The sequence below is a fragment of the Globicephala melas genome, chromosome 21 (genome assembly GCF_963455315.2).
Source record: "Globicephala melas chromosome 21, mGloMel1.2, whole genome shotgun sequence".
Classification (NCBI taxonomy): domain Eukaryota; kingdom Metazoa; phylum Chordata; class Mammalia; order Artiodactyla; family Delphinidae; genus Globicephala; species Globicephala melas.
This window is the reverse complement of record NC_083334.1, coordinates 11,947,417-11,961,883: the sequence shown is the minus strand read 5'-3', so window position 1 is coordinate 11,961,883 and position 14,467 is coordinate 11,947,417. Positions and strand designations below refer to the sequence as shown.

At 50.7% G+C, this 14,467-nt stretch overlaps 1 protein-coding gene across 2 annotated transcripts in view; it reads right to left on the bottom strand.

The window, feature by feature from the left end:
- WWC2 (WW and C2 domain containing 2) overlaps positions 1–14,467 on the bottom strand; it is a 166,556-nt gene that overhangs the window by 25,114 nt on the left and 126,975 nt on the right. For both annotated transcript variants that reach the window (XM_030830581.2, XM_030830587.3), the window contains 6 exons: positions 12,901–13,143; positions 7,021–7,110; positions 5,326–5,948; positions 1,990–2,119; positions 1,186–1,266; positions 1,006–1,092 (listed from right to left, as the gene is read on the bottom strand). In XM_030830581.2, coding sequence (XP_030686441.1) covers positions 1,006–1,092; positions 1,186–1,266; positions 1,990–2,119; positions 5,326–5,948; positions 7,021–7,110; positions 12,901–13,143 — 1,254 coding nt within the window. The remainder of the gene's footprint in view (positions 1–1,005; positions 1,093–1,185; positions 1,267–1,989; positions 2,120–5,325; positions 5,949–7,020; positions 7,111–12,900; positions 13,144–14,467) is intronic.

Here is a 14,467-nt window from a genome sequence, read left to right as displayed (position 1 = left end):
CCCGGTGGCCTAACCACTTACACCATCCTCAAATGGTTCCGAGTGAAGAAAGTGAGACTTTACAGGGTTAGGAACCAAAGGCATAGGGGAAGGAAAGTTGGGGTGCTTTTCCTCTCGTTCTGCTGCTGGGGAGGGGGTTGGGGGTCACTCACAGAGACCCTGTGGCCGCCGCCAACCCGCTGACGCATCAACTCTGCTTGTCGTCATTAATAATAAAAAAAAAACAGGTTTGACGTTAGGAGAAAGAAAGAACGGCTCTGAGGATATTTCATGCTAGTTGTCGTCTTGAGCAGTGTCCATATTTAGACCAAGGCTTTCGTTACGGGTTTAAGAACACGTTGCCATGTGCTCAGGAAGGGTCAGGCCAGGCAGACAGGCGACCGCAGGGCAGCCAGGAGCAGAGGCCTGGCCTCGCACTCTGGAGGCCACCTGTGACGTCCTGCGTGTGCCCTGCTCTGGCAGGGGCGGGACGTTTGCCGGCAGCCCCATCCCGACATCAGGGGCTTCGTGCAAGTGTGTGTTCTTGGGGGATTCTGTCGTTTTGCCTGGACTTGCGGGTTGGCTCTCCCTGTTCACACATTCGATCCCTGGCGGATCTGTCCTTTCCCTGACAGGCCACTCGAAGATTAAAAGGCTGTCCACAGTGTGCTCCGAGATCTCAGCATACTTATCAGGAGGGGGAAGTCACGGATGGTATCACCAGCCGGTCCTCCCTGAACACTACTGACAGGTATCCCTAACCTCAGTGCTGGGAAGCGGGCTCTCTGGGGTGATCAAGCCGCTCCCCCATATGCCCTCCCTCCTCCCTGCATGGTTCATAAAACCAAAGGAGGGGATCGGCCCGTATCACCCCCTCTTCGCCTTTATCTAGTGCCGATTAAGACACAGTCGGCCCTGCTATGTCTTTCCCACATCTTCGCTTGGATGAATTGCTACATTACGATGGAAAATTCTCCTATGGACAATCTCAAGTTCTTTGATTTGTCCTCCACTGATTTTACTTACACTTTTGAAGTGTGAGGTATCAGGAAGGCATGAAGATTTCGGAGTTGTGCTACAATCACCATGAAACTTGACCTTTTTGCATCGTATCTGTCAAAAGAGAAGCTGATGAGATAAGGAAGAGTATGGGCCACTTGTCACCGCACGGTGGCGAGACGCGCCCCTTCCTGCGCACATCCGCACCTGAGTCCGATCTGCACCTGGGCCGTCTCCGTGACAGCGACGTCCTCCTCACTGTACAGGACATCTTCGACTTCACTGGGCCTGGGGGCAGGGAAACAGCAGGTGCAGGTGAACGTTCGTGAACGGAAACGTGCAGAGCTACGATTGCTGTCTGCCACTTACTGATTCTGAATGGAAACCTGAACTAACAGAATTCCTCAGGACTTCACTAGTGGTCCAGTGGTTAGGACTCTGCACTCCCAAAGCAGGGGGCACGGGTTCCATTCCTGGGCAGGGGACTAAGACTGTGCAAGCCACACGGCATAGCTAAAAACAAAACAAAACAAAACAAAAAACAGCACTCCTCTACTAGCCAGTGGACCTGAGCCCAGTGCAAGCTCACTTGTAAAAGTCTTGCTTCACCTTATCAAGGAGTCTGCGTCGGGGCCTTGAGGGGAACGACTTTCTGGTGCCTGGGCTTCCAGAGCCTCCCCGGGGTGTATGGTACCCCAGATACACCAGGCTTTCCGAAATCTGCATACACGAAACGCTTCACGACGCGCCAAACAGGCACTGGGCAAGCCCTGCAACGCTCTCATTAAAAACGAGTTTACGTCTCTAAGAGGCTCGGCTGCCTTTGAGCATATCGGCCTGCTCCTCATTTCCCTGCTGATGGGATGTTCTGGTATCCCTGGAATTTTCAGCCTGCCACTTCTTTAATGCCTACAGCCCTTTCCCCTGCAGAGAGTGGAATAAGGGCAGCGCGCTCGCGGTCTGTCACCCCGCGCCCGGCTGCGCGGAGAGGGCACCACGCTGGGTCCTTACTGTTTCACGAAAGCTTCGTAGACCCCGCTGTCCCCGGCCACGGACTCATCCGAGACCGCAGCCGACACGCAAGTGGTTTTCTCCCCAAGCAAGTGGATTCCTCTTCTTTTTGGTAATGATTTTTCCACATCTAGGGAGGGGAGAGTGACAGCACTAATTAGAAAAAGTTAAGTACAAAATGCACACATGGTTTGGTTCTGAGAAATCCAAAACGAACTTTCGACCTGAGAATCAAGGATGCTACTATTCAAATCAACAGAAGTGAAGGATTCCAGGCACTGCGACTTATAAGGTTCCTGGGATGCCAGTTAGTTGAGAAAGAATCGGCTGTTCCTCTGTCCTGGATATTTTAAGGGAAGGGATCAACTGCACACTTTCTCCCGGGCCCCTTGCCTCCCCCTTCTCGGTACGCGCTGCAGAGAACACAGTCGCGGGTAAGAAGCTGTCTGCCTCCCTCAAGTACTGGAGACGTTTCTATGAGAGAGCTTCTAGCGCTCAATGGAGAGAAAGGTTTCCGCCTCTTTTGCTCGCCCCTTCTCTCCAGCCTCCCTCTCCTGAGCTGCTGCTCTAATAGAAATTAAAGAGAGAGTCTTTGACTTACAGAATTCCTCACTGGCTAATACCATTAAAAACTTTGTGCTACTGAATCTTCACCAACCACCACTTAACTTTTGATCTCTGACTCATATTCATACCCCGGCAACCTGCAGAGAGCAGGGAGCCTCGTTTAAAGCTGTGTGTCTGTGTAATAAGCTGCAAGCCCATGGCGTTCTTTCATCCCCAGGCAGGCGATCGGGATCAATATTGGTATGCATTTCGTCCCCCTTCTGAGTCACGACTTTACATCTTGTGAAGATGTTTAAATTTTAAGGCTTGAGATTACAGGATTGATTGCTGCATTTTCCCTTTTATTTCTGGCCGTGGGAATGCTTTTTCCCCGATGATGAAGTGTCTTCTCTCCACCCACCCCTCTTTGTGAGGGGTGAAGGTGATGACGTGATTTATTGATTACCCCCAGGAATAACCACAGCAGTCTGAAACTGACTTTGACAATGACAGAGACTGACTGCGGAAGGACTTCGGAGTTATTCCAACTTGATTTCTGCCATCCAGCAGGGACTGGTGCTGGACAGTCAGATGTATATAAAAGGAACTCAACTTTAGCTGAACAAGAGTCTAGAGCACTGACAGGTGACCAGTGTCACTATCACGAGCCACCTGCCCCCATGCCAGGGTCAGACATCCCCCCCACGGACCGAGTGTCGCTGACCTGACCTGGAGAGAATTAGTCCTTAGGGTTAAATACATGCTTTCGGTTGTTTTCACATGTGAAACTGAATATTACTTGCAAACAAAGCTCTTGGATATATTTCCCCCTAGTGTGACTTTTTAACAGCAGTTTTCTAACTAACGTGCATTTAAAAAGTTAAACGTTGTTTCATAGACACTCTGGAGATACCCTTCTGCAGGCACAGACCCCTCAGACAGACACGGGAGCAGATCAAGGGTAGGGAGCGAGGCGTCGGACACTGCGGGAAGCGCAGGGACGTCGGTGCCTCAGGACGGCCAGGCGGGGCAGACCCCGGGAGGTCCTCTCCCTCATCTCGTGCTTCACCAGCACGCAGCCTCATTTACTGGCCCCTCCAAACTGACTGAATGTGGACGGGTGGTCACTAGGGAACACTCCAAGTACATGAAGAGCAAAAACAGCTTTGAAATGCTCAAGAACTGTAAGATCCTTCAGGTCCAAAGCACAGAAGAGTGGCATAAAACCACTCCACTTTCTTCCTTCTTTCTCCCTTGCTCTGTCCTCCTTTCGTGAATGTCGGTGGTTTGTGACAGGAACTGGGTTTAGCAGAGTTTTTGTATTCCTTAGTGTCATACAGTTAACATTAGTTACTGTGAGCTGAGTGCCGAGAACCAGGCACGGCTGGGTGCTTCCCAGGCATTATGAGAGCGCTAACCCTTCCAGCACCCCACAAGGTAGATACTGCCTCGTGCCCGCTTTGCAGATGAGGAACAACAAGCCCGAGAGGCCGGGTGACGTGCTCGCCGGAGCACGGCCGGCCTACGGGGCCACTGCGACGCGAGGGCAGTCCGGACTGGCTTCAGGGGCAGCACGCACCGGGCCACGCGCGAGGCCCCAAGGCAGGTTTCTGCGTTGCTGGAGCCATTAGGTAAGCGGCGCTCCTGTGCTATTTTCTTTGCGGTTATTATTCCAACAACACATAACTTGTTGGCACCTGCCAGGCGGGCAGCACACAAACCACACAGCATCTCCTACGCTGTCTCTGCCCCAGGCCACTGGCAGGCGGTGGCTCAGTCCTCAGTGTTTGAAACCACACACACGAGATGGATCCCCCTACCTCTCTAAACATCTGAAATGGCCAATCGATTAACACCTAGAATTCCTAGGACCAAAAGGACAAAATAAATATGCTTACGGAAACAGCAGGAAAATCCTTTGAAAGAGCCTGTGTTCTCCTGCACTGTGGACGCGCAGGGGCCTGTGTGGCTCTGAGCAGGCCTCCTGGGACCAGCACTGGACTTTGTTTCTCATTTGGTTTGGGGCCGGCTCCTCGGAGCCCAACTGCGATCACCTGCCAAACAAGGTACCACCCCGTTCTCCTTACAACCACATCTAGTATAGTAAAACCTTCTGCCTTGCAACGGCAAACAATTAAAAATATTAAACTCTCCCTCTGTTTGGGTCTCTGTGAGCACAGGTGCAGCAGTAAGGACTCAGACCACTGCGCTCTCTTGGGCTGCAACTAGTACCGTGGCCACAAGAGGGCAGGGTGACACCACGCATGGGAATCGGCTTTCTGCCCAGTAACTTTCCGCAGAGAGGGAGAGTCCGGCATGAAGCAAAACTCATCGTTATTTATATAGAATTCCCACAGCAACCTAAACACTGAACCTCGGTACTAATTAGCTGGTATGCTAATTGCCTTGGTTTTCATCTGTTTTAGGCCAAGTTTGAAAAGCAGGTCCTCTTCCCTTTCTTGCTATTTCAGAACCAGAACCTATTTGCAAGCACGAAGTACGTTCACAAAATGTGTTCCCGGGCAGATGCCATACACAGTGGGGTTCTACACGACAGAGTGGATGCTCGATGATTAAATCTATCAAATACGGAAGGGGATTTGCGTTTGATCAAGAAAAAATGTGCAGGTTTATTAATAAACATTCTTTCCCAAATGAAGCCAAAATGAGAAAAGAGCAGCAGAAAGAGAAGGGGGACATATACCCTTTGTTTCCGTGGAAAAAGTAATCTCCGGTCACTCTCCGTGAAACGGTCAAGAGGGATGCGCGAGAGCAAGGGTCTCCGTTTACCTGCAGGCCCTTCATGCGGCAGCGCCCTGGCGCGTTCGGTGAGGTCCTTATCTTCTGAGAGAGACGGGGGCGCTCCTCCCGGGTCAGAGTCCAGCAACGGCTGATCTTCTCCGAGGCCAATGTCTGCAAAGTGGCTGCTCAATTCACAGTCCTCAAGGTCAGCAGAGAAGTGATGGAGAGGGACGACGTCGTGGGGAGACAGGGGGAACGTGCCTTCTGAGACCAAGGGAGAGCCCGGCGGGGACAGGGAGGAAAGGGAGGACCGGGAGGACAGGGACGCCACGGACGTGGGGGCCTCGGGCAGGGCAGGGGCGCGGCCCGGGGCCGCGGCCGCTGCCACACAGGGACCGCTCCGGCCAGGCTGGCTGGGGGACTTGGCCACTTCGTGTTCGTGGATGGTGGTGATGGGTCCGGAAGGAATGTAGCCACCTTTCTCCTGCAGGAGGAAGTCCAGTTTATACTGATAATCCGGGTCCAGCTGGTCGCCCTGACTGGTGTAGTAGAGCTCGCTGGAGCTGAGGGAGTTGAGGGACCCTCTGCTGGACGTGTTCAGAGACCCCCGGCTGGAGGCCAGCGAGCCCAGGCTGCTCCCGGACGACATGGACAGCGTGCTGGCGGAGAGGCTGGGAGGGGAAAGCACAGCTGTAAAAACCGGGATGATGTGGAGAACCCTGCCGGCTCCTTCGGGCCGAGAGGAAAGAAACCCCGTGACACCAAAGAGCAGAGTCAACGACCGGGGTAAGAGAACTTGCTGTCACCCCACACGTTTCCAAGTGTATTCGTGAATGCTTCCAACCTGACTCTCTGAAGACTCTTTAAGCAGCAATCCTGCTCATTAAAAATCATCCCCCTTGTGCAAAAGTTACAAAGATTTTAAAAAGCGATCAAATACCTACTGATAAATCTACCTGCATAAATATCCAGAAGCAACTATGCAATTAAAAAATACAGAAGTTGGGCTTCCCTGGTGGCGCAGTGGTTGAGAGTCCGCCTGCCGATGCAGGGACATGGGTTCGTGCCCCGGTCCAGGAAGATCCCACATGCAGCGGAGCGGCTGGGCCCGTGAGCCATGGCCACTGAGCCTGCGTGTCCGGAGCCTGTGCTCCGCAACGGGAGAGGCCACAGCAGTGAGAGGTCCGTGTACCGCAAAAAAAAAAGCACCATGGCAGACTAAGAAAAAATACAGAAGTGGGAGGGAGGTGTAATGAACCCAACAGCATGAAGGGTTAATGCAGTGACTCTACTTTTAAAGAATCAAACTTTTTATTTTGAGAAAGGAAGAGGCCAGCTTCTAAAGACAAAGGCCCCTGGGCTCACTGCCTTCCTCCTCTTTCTATGTATATTTCAGGATGTATATTTTCAGGCAAATCTCCCCCACCTTCCCTTTTTAAAAGAAGGGATGACGTGGAGAAATGTGTCATTTTCCTAAGTATGTCCTGATAGTTGAAATACATCTTCTTCCCAACACATTTCAAACATGTTCCAAAAAGGACCTTGGGGTTCATGAAACAAAAATAAACCAAACCCAAATCCCTGCATCTTTAAATGTGGTCATCCGAGTTTTAACTGTATTAGTATAACAATTTTCCTACTTTTAAGTCATTGAAAATATAGAGAAAAGTAATCAAAGATAAACTACAACATGCCTGGATGCAGTCAACAAAAATGTTCCCCTCAAGAAGCAAACAGGCTTACTTTTTAAGTTGTGAATGCAAATATGTAGTTAATTTAGTAGTTTCTTCAAGTTTCTGTAGCAGCTCTTTCCTTCGCTCTTCCAATTTCAATCTAGACAAGAAAAAGAAATGAATTTATTTTCACAGAACTATGACCAGGCAGGAAAAGAAAGATTCTGAAAGAAAAGAAAGATCCTTATTATTTTCCCCTTGTGAGATCCAAATGAACTCGACACAGAGAAAACAGAGCCACCTGCCAGAAAGAAAGTGGGCAGAGCCGTCCACGGCCACTGGGCGAAGGACTGCACCAAATGGCCGGCATTACTGAGAACTTGTAAAATGTTGGTAGTCTAAAGTTTTCTTAAATGGGTAAGAACACCTCACGCTCTTACAAGTTAGGGGAAGACAGTGGGGAGGAAAAGAACAACGAAAAAACCGAACAAAGATTAAAGAGCCTTCTGCAGGCTTGAGACTTGAGCTTCCGTTACTAAAACACTTGACTGCAGTAACGGGGAATTAGAAAAGATCATCTGAGTACTGAACTTGGTAAGGGCTGTTCCAAAATCATAGTTAGTGATACAAATTCCAATCTTATTTTGATGAGAATGTTGGCGATGAAGAAACAAATTAGTCCATATTGCCAGTGTGAGCTAATTTGGGCTTAATTGTTTAAGCAAGAAAAAGACGTAAAAGTGATTTCCTTTCTCCCATGGACGGCACCTCTCATCACCTGTACTGGATTTTCATGAAATTTCATCCACATTCAGCTGAACAAGTTTTTATGAGGATTTTTTAGAAAAAAAAATCTGAGTATTATGGAATTGTGTACTTGAGTAAGCCATTTTTAAATATATCAAGTATACTGTCTGTGTCAGGAGTTTTAGACGTCATTGAAATGAGCAGAATGGGACCCAGAAAACCACCACGTTTTTTTTTAATCTCCTAAATATAAACAAAAACTCAACCAGGAAAAAATATTAATTCAAAGTAGATTAACTGAAACAGAAGGTACATAAAGGTCCAGAGAAAGTCCCCGAATCTACTAAAACCCATGTCTCCTGATACAGGAGCAATACTTTTTTTTTTTTTTTTTTTTGCGGTACGCGGGCCTCTCACTGTTGTGGCCTCTCCCGTTTCGGAGCACAGGCTCCGGACGCGCAGGCTCAGCGGCCATGGCTCACGGGCCTAGCCGCTCCGCGGCATGTGGGATCTTCCCGGACCGGGGCACGAACCCGTGGTCCCCTGCATCGGCAGGCGGACTCTTAACCACTGCGCCACCAGGGAAGCCCGGAGCAATACTTTTGAAGTAAGTTTTAAAACCAAGTCCCACACACACAAATGAAGGCTTTTCTGGTATGGTAAGGAGGCTTCAGGGCAACACAGTGTGTTTCATGCTGAAATTTAAATCCAAATCTTTCCCATTCCAGTCAGTCACATGTGATGGTCCCCCCAGGCCCTCCTCTGGCAATGGCTCAGGTGCTGCCCTTCCAGACCTTTCCCGGTTGACTTGAACTGAGGCCTGGCCTGTGTTCCCCAGTTGAACCCTAGGCTCCCAGAGGGCAGGCTCGGGCTCTTTCTCCCTCCTCTACCCAGGCTGCCTGGAGAGCCCGGCGCCCCTCCCCGGTCCCCTCCCTGCAGGTGTCTAGATCACGTCATTGGAAGAAGCTTAAAGAAGGCCCTGGGGAGGTCTAGTGAATGTCAAAAAGTAGGGGGCTTCCCTGGTAGCGCAGTGGTTGAGAATCTGCCTGCCAATGCAGGGACACGGGTTCGGGCCCTGGTCTGGGAAGATCCCACATGCCGCGGAGCAACTAGGCCCGTGAGCCACAACTACTGAGCCTGCGTGTCTGGAGCCTGTGCTCCGCAACAAGAGAGGCCGCGACAGTGAGAGGCCCGCGCACCGCGATGAAGAGTGGCCCCCGCTCGTCGCAACTGGAGAAAGCCCTCGCACAGAAACGAAGACCCAGAATCTCACCTAAGGCCACCCCTGAAATAATGAGAAACCCACAATGTAAGTGGAAAACAGGATAATTTGAGGGAAACAGCAAGTGCTTTTCTGACAGGCGTGTGGGTACCGAGAAGAAATGGAGGGGGTCTGGGGTCGGTGAAGCACCGTTTGCTCTGCGATGAAACTAAGTCTGACACAGCGAATGTCAAGTTCCCAGAGGTGTCTCCCTGAAACCCTGCCGGCAACCCTGTGGCTGTCCTCTGTCAAGCACTGCACCTTCTGTCTCTGATGGAATCAGAGCCTCTCCCAGTGGGAGCTGGTTCCTGGTATCCTTCCTGGGAAATGACCTCCCCCACTTCCTCTGGACCAGGGACTAGAAGAAACTGCTGAGATGTCAGCCCCCTCAGGAGGGTGCGCCCCTGTCTCTCCTCACCCTTCTCCAACCCCCATCCTGCTACTCCTCCTGGGTGAGAAAGACCTCTTCAACCTGACCCCGAAAGACCCCTCCCACGGTCCCGCTGTTCCACACCCCTGCCCAGCTGCCCTGGACAAGACAAGGGGGCCCTTGCACCCTCCACCTCTGCCCTCGGTGCCCTGAGGGGGAAAGCTCCATGTCATCTACAGAAGTAAGAAGTTCCTTTTCCATTAAAAAATATATGACACTCATACCCCCCGTCCACTTGCTATAAGAACTTTTTCAGAATCAGTGGCAAAAACATTCATATGATTAAGAAACAAGACACCCTGGCAAGATGCAAGGCAAAACCCCTAAGATTTGTGAAAAAGGAAGGAGCAATGTTAAGATCTTATCAGCCACAGAAAAGCACAGAGTTTAAGGAATTTCAATAACTGTAAGGAAAGAATAGAAGGATGTGTAACAAGTCTTTTTTTCATTTGAGAGCAATTTCTCGTTCCCGATGCGCTTTATGACCACTAGGGGGCGAGCTCCGTCTCCGCGGGCAGTCCCGCGAGTAGGCGACACTGAGGACGGGGCTGGTGGGCACACCTGGGGGACTCTGGGAGCTCACACAGCGGCTGAAAATTCATGTGAGTTTAGCTCCTTCGGAGACCAAAATTCAGCAATGACTCAGAATCTCGCCTGAGGCCACCCCTGAAATAATGAGAAACCCACAATGTAAGTGGGAAACAGGATAATTTGGGGGAAGCAGCAAGTGCTTGTCTGACAGGCGTGTAGGTACCGAGAAGAAACGGAGGGGGTCTGGGGTCGGTGAAGCACCGTTTGCTCTGCGATGAAACGAAGTCTGACACAGTGAATGTCAAGTTCCCAGAGGTGTCTCCCTCGACCTCCTGCTGGAGCACCGAGGAAATACACTGCCTGCAGAGGGCTTCTCGGGCCTTCTGGCTGGGGGGATGATCCCGTTTCAGCTCAAGAGCAACGACAAGCACAGCAGGAACATACACAGGCAGTGGGAAGCAACGATGAGGTTGGTGAAGGGTAGGAAACGGGGAGAGCATATGGGGAGTAAAGTGAAACCACCACCACCACCAAAGCCCAAAGCCACACCGTGCTGTGCCCACTGGGAAACGAAGGACTCCGGGTGCACTTCGCAGGGGTTCTGCTCTCTTGCACAGGGAATGCTGGGCCGTTTTGCAGCCAAGGAGAGCAGTGAGAAAACTGCAAGGCGCTCCAGCAAGAAAGTGTGAGTCCCTCAGCCTCACCCTGGTTTATCACGGGCTCTGCCCTCACCCTGCTTTATCACGGGGCTCTGCCCTCACCCTGCTTTATCACGGGGCTCTGCTTTTGGCCGTGGACAGCACAGAGGAAGCTGGTGTCCATTTTCTGTAATGCTAAATGACTTGGCTCAGACAGCCAACATATCACAAATATGAAATATACACATTTCCCTTCCTGCTAAGATCTCAATTGTGGGACGTGGGCCCATGCGCGGTCGTGAGTCAGAGGGCCATCCAAACCCGTGGATGGCCCCCATTACTCCCTGTGCAACTCAAACCCCACGGCTGGATCTCACTAGATAGAGAATTATTTTGTATAAATATTTTATAGCTCCTCTTCCGGATAAGATCAAGCCTACTGTTTCTGCTGGAATTTTGACAGTTATTATGTGTGTGCAAACAAAAGTATAAAAGCCAAAGTCTAGGCACTTAAACTATATTTTTAACGTTACTTCATTAGTCATTTTTGAAGCTCCAGTCCTAATGAAAAAGACCAACAAGGGACTCCCCTGGCAGTCCGGTGGTTAGGACTCCACACTCCCAGTGCAGGGAGCACGGGTTCTATCCCTGGTCGGGGAGCTAAGATCCCGCATGCCACATGGCCCGGCCAAAAAAAGAAAAAAAAGACAAGACATCATGCCTGTAAAAGCTGATTCAAACAAAGAAACACACGCCTGTTTTCTTTCTCTCCCAGAAAAAATGTAAAGTCCACTGGTAGGGCCCTTCCCGGATTCAGATACTGCAGAGTAGGACAGCTGAGATGTCAGATGTCCGTACGTTACACAGGTATAATTATATGACATTTATTAAGGGTGACATAACACAAAAGATCACTGGTGTTTTATCTACGAGCCACACAAAGCGAACCATTTCATCATATTTGCTGATGATTATCAAACGTTTATCCTCGGAATTTAAGAAACACAGACACAGACACTCACATACAACATCGAGGTAACTCAGGAAAACAACTGAATTCTGCCTTCTCGCCCTTTCTTTTTGTTCCTTGTGGTCTTGGTCGGATGGCTCCCTACCTGGCCAGCCTTGCTGACACCTTCTAGAGATGTCAGAGCGGGAGGGGAGGAGAAGCAGGGGCAGGTGGGTGATGAGAATTATTTAAGATGGTGAAAGGATGGCATCTGTAGGGGGTTCCCCCTTTGATACTTTTTCACGCTCCCTAAAGCTGTGATGCTGTAGCTATGCGTTATCTCCAGCAGCATTTTAACTCACACGGTTAAACAAGTGTTCATGCTAATACCTCACCAGGAATGTCAGAGGTTCTTCCCTCCCCCGTCTCCTCCACCACCACACTTTTCAAATGTTTTGATATTATGTTGACACACAACCTTAAACATTTATAGAAGACAAGGAATTAGAAGGCAAGAAGGCAAGAAGTTAAAAAAAAAAAGTGACTGGATTATGGGTGGGTATTTTAAACTTATTCCCAGGTCACTTGAAGTTACGCAAATGTGAATCTCTCCCCCTTCATTCTGCTCCTTACTTGTTGGCCTAAAAGATGGATGCGCAGTGGTTCTAAAGGGCCACATGGTCTATGGCTGAAACAGGTAAACAGGTGTCTGACCATTAGTCAGCAAGGCCTGGACACAGGGCTGCTGTGCAGGTGTCCTCACGGCAAACACACACAGGGGTTCCCTGCTTAAGAGTCCAGCTGATCTGCCTACAGAACTGGAGTTTTTAGATTAAGTGATCAATTTACACCTTCCCACAGAAAGATGAGAAAATTGCTTAAAGCATTTTCCTTTATATTTTCTCCTGCTTCAGAGGAGGGTTTCAATTGACAAACAAAATCCAAGTGAACATTTTGTGACCTGTTGAGATATCAAAGGGAGCAAGTTGTCTTTTCCTTGTGAAATGAAAAGCAATAAACTTTTGCATTCTTGTGAGTAATAAAGCCAGAATAGGAAGCTTCAGCCACTCTAACAGTCCAGATAATCTCTCTTATCAGAGTGCAATAGTTTACAGCCACTGTTATCAGCCTCGGTCAGCGATGGACTGCATTCCTGGTTTTCTGTCAACATTCCTTAGTTATTCAACATCTGTCTCAGGCATTTTCATGTTCCCCAAAAGCGTAGAGGAACCATGGGGACTAAGCAGGGTGTGCTTTACTGCTCTACAGGAAGAATTCCTCAGTCCACTAAGGGCTGAGGCCTCTGAGATTTCCGCAGACCAGGGAGAACGGCCTGGAGGCCCAGCTGAGCCCCCCACGGGTTAGCCACCTGGGGCCCGGGGAGGGGAACGCACCTCTCGGCCAGAGCTCGGCTGGGCGCCCCCCGGACTGACAGCAGCTCCTTCTCCAGCCGCTGCCTCTCGGCACCCAGGCTCTCCAGCTCGTCCGGGGTGCGCTTCTCTGGGGTGACGAACTGAAGCTCTTTCAGAAGTTCTTCTTTCTCGTTAATCAGCATCAGCTTCTCCTTCTCAATGTCCAGCGCCCCAGGCCAGGCCTCACTGTCCAGTTTTGACAGTTCGATTTTCAAGTTGGCCATACTAAAATAAAATAAGACAGAATGAAATAACAGCTGTGCACGTAGTCAGAAGCCCCAAGGAAGGGAAAACACGAGGCGGGCTACGGTCGGGACTAACCCCCCAGGGACGGGCGTGATGGCTGGTGTGAGGCTCCGGTCCGGTCCGGTCCCGGGGCAGCGGCGGTCCCGGGGCAGTGGCAGCGGATGCTACACTTACTTCTTATCTGCCTCATCCATCCTCCCCACCTTTAACATCTGAGTAAGCACACCTACCTACCGGAAAAAGGATGAAGGTCAAAGTACACAGAAGCTTAAAAAGCAGAGGGCCGTGGGCGGTCAGCCCTGACGTGTGCCTGCCTGTGTGAGGTGGCGGGAGGAACACCCGAGAGCTTCCTTTAAAGAATCTCTGGTAGGGCTTCCCTGGTGGCGCAGTGGTTGGGAGTCCGCCTGCCAATGAAGGGGACACGGGTTCGTGCCCCGGTCCGGGAAGATCCCACATGCCGCGGAGCGGCTGGGCCCATGGCCGCTGAGCCTGCGGGTCTGGAGCCTGTGCTCCGCAACGGGAGGGGCCACAGCGGTGAGAGGCCCGCGTACCGCAAAAAAAAAAAAAAAAGAATCTCTGGTAAATGATGCCGGAAGTGCATTATTCTAGATCTCGTTCCTCTGCGTAAAGACGCTGTCCCCAGCCTAGGCTGGCAGCAACTTGGGATCAGCCAATCAGGGAAGGAAGAGGGGAGAAAAGAGGGCAGGGGCTAGGCCACGCAGTACCACAGCCAAGTCCATCCCTCAAGGCTACGGCATCGCCAAGGAAAAGGGGGCGGGGCTCGGCTTCCCCCACCCACATTCTTCAGCCGTGCACCATGAACTCGCTTCCCGCTCGGGGTCTGCATGGAGTCTACAGCATACATGGGGCGCTCACTGGGCTGGCCCTGTACACACGGCACTGACCTGGCTCTCCTCTGAACACACTTATCAGCAGCACCCAGGGCCCACTGGAGTGACAACAGGTGCTGAAGCGACGGGCCCGGGAGGGGCGGGAGGAGGAAAACGCAGCAAAGGGAACCTTCACCGGTTTCATAATTTTGCTGACCCCAGATGTCACTGCTTCTAGAGCTTCGTACTCAATGGTCAAGTTAACTCCTGATTCAATAAGAATGACCACCCGAATCAAGTAACTTGCTCTGTGGCGCTGTGAGGACGATCGGGATTGTTCACAAGGGAAATGGCACTTGGCTGTTTTGACCATAAGCACAAGATCAAGGTAAACTATGAACACAACTGATGTTGGCACGAAGAATCCATGTTCCTATTAAAAAATGTTGCATGATTACTCTGCGTATTGTTAC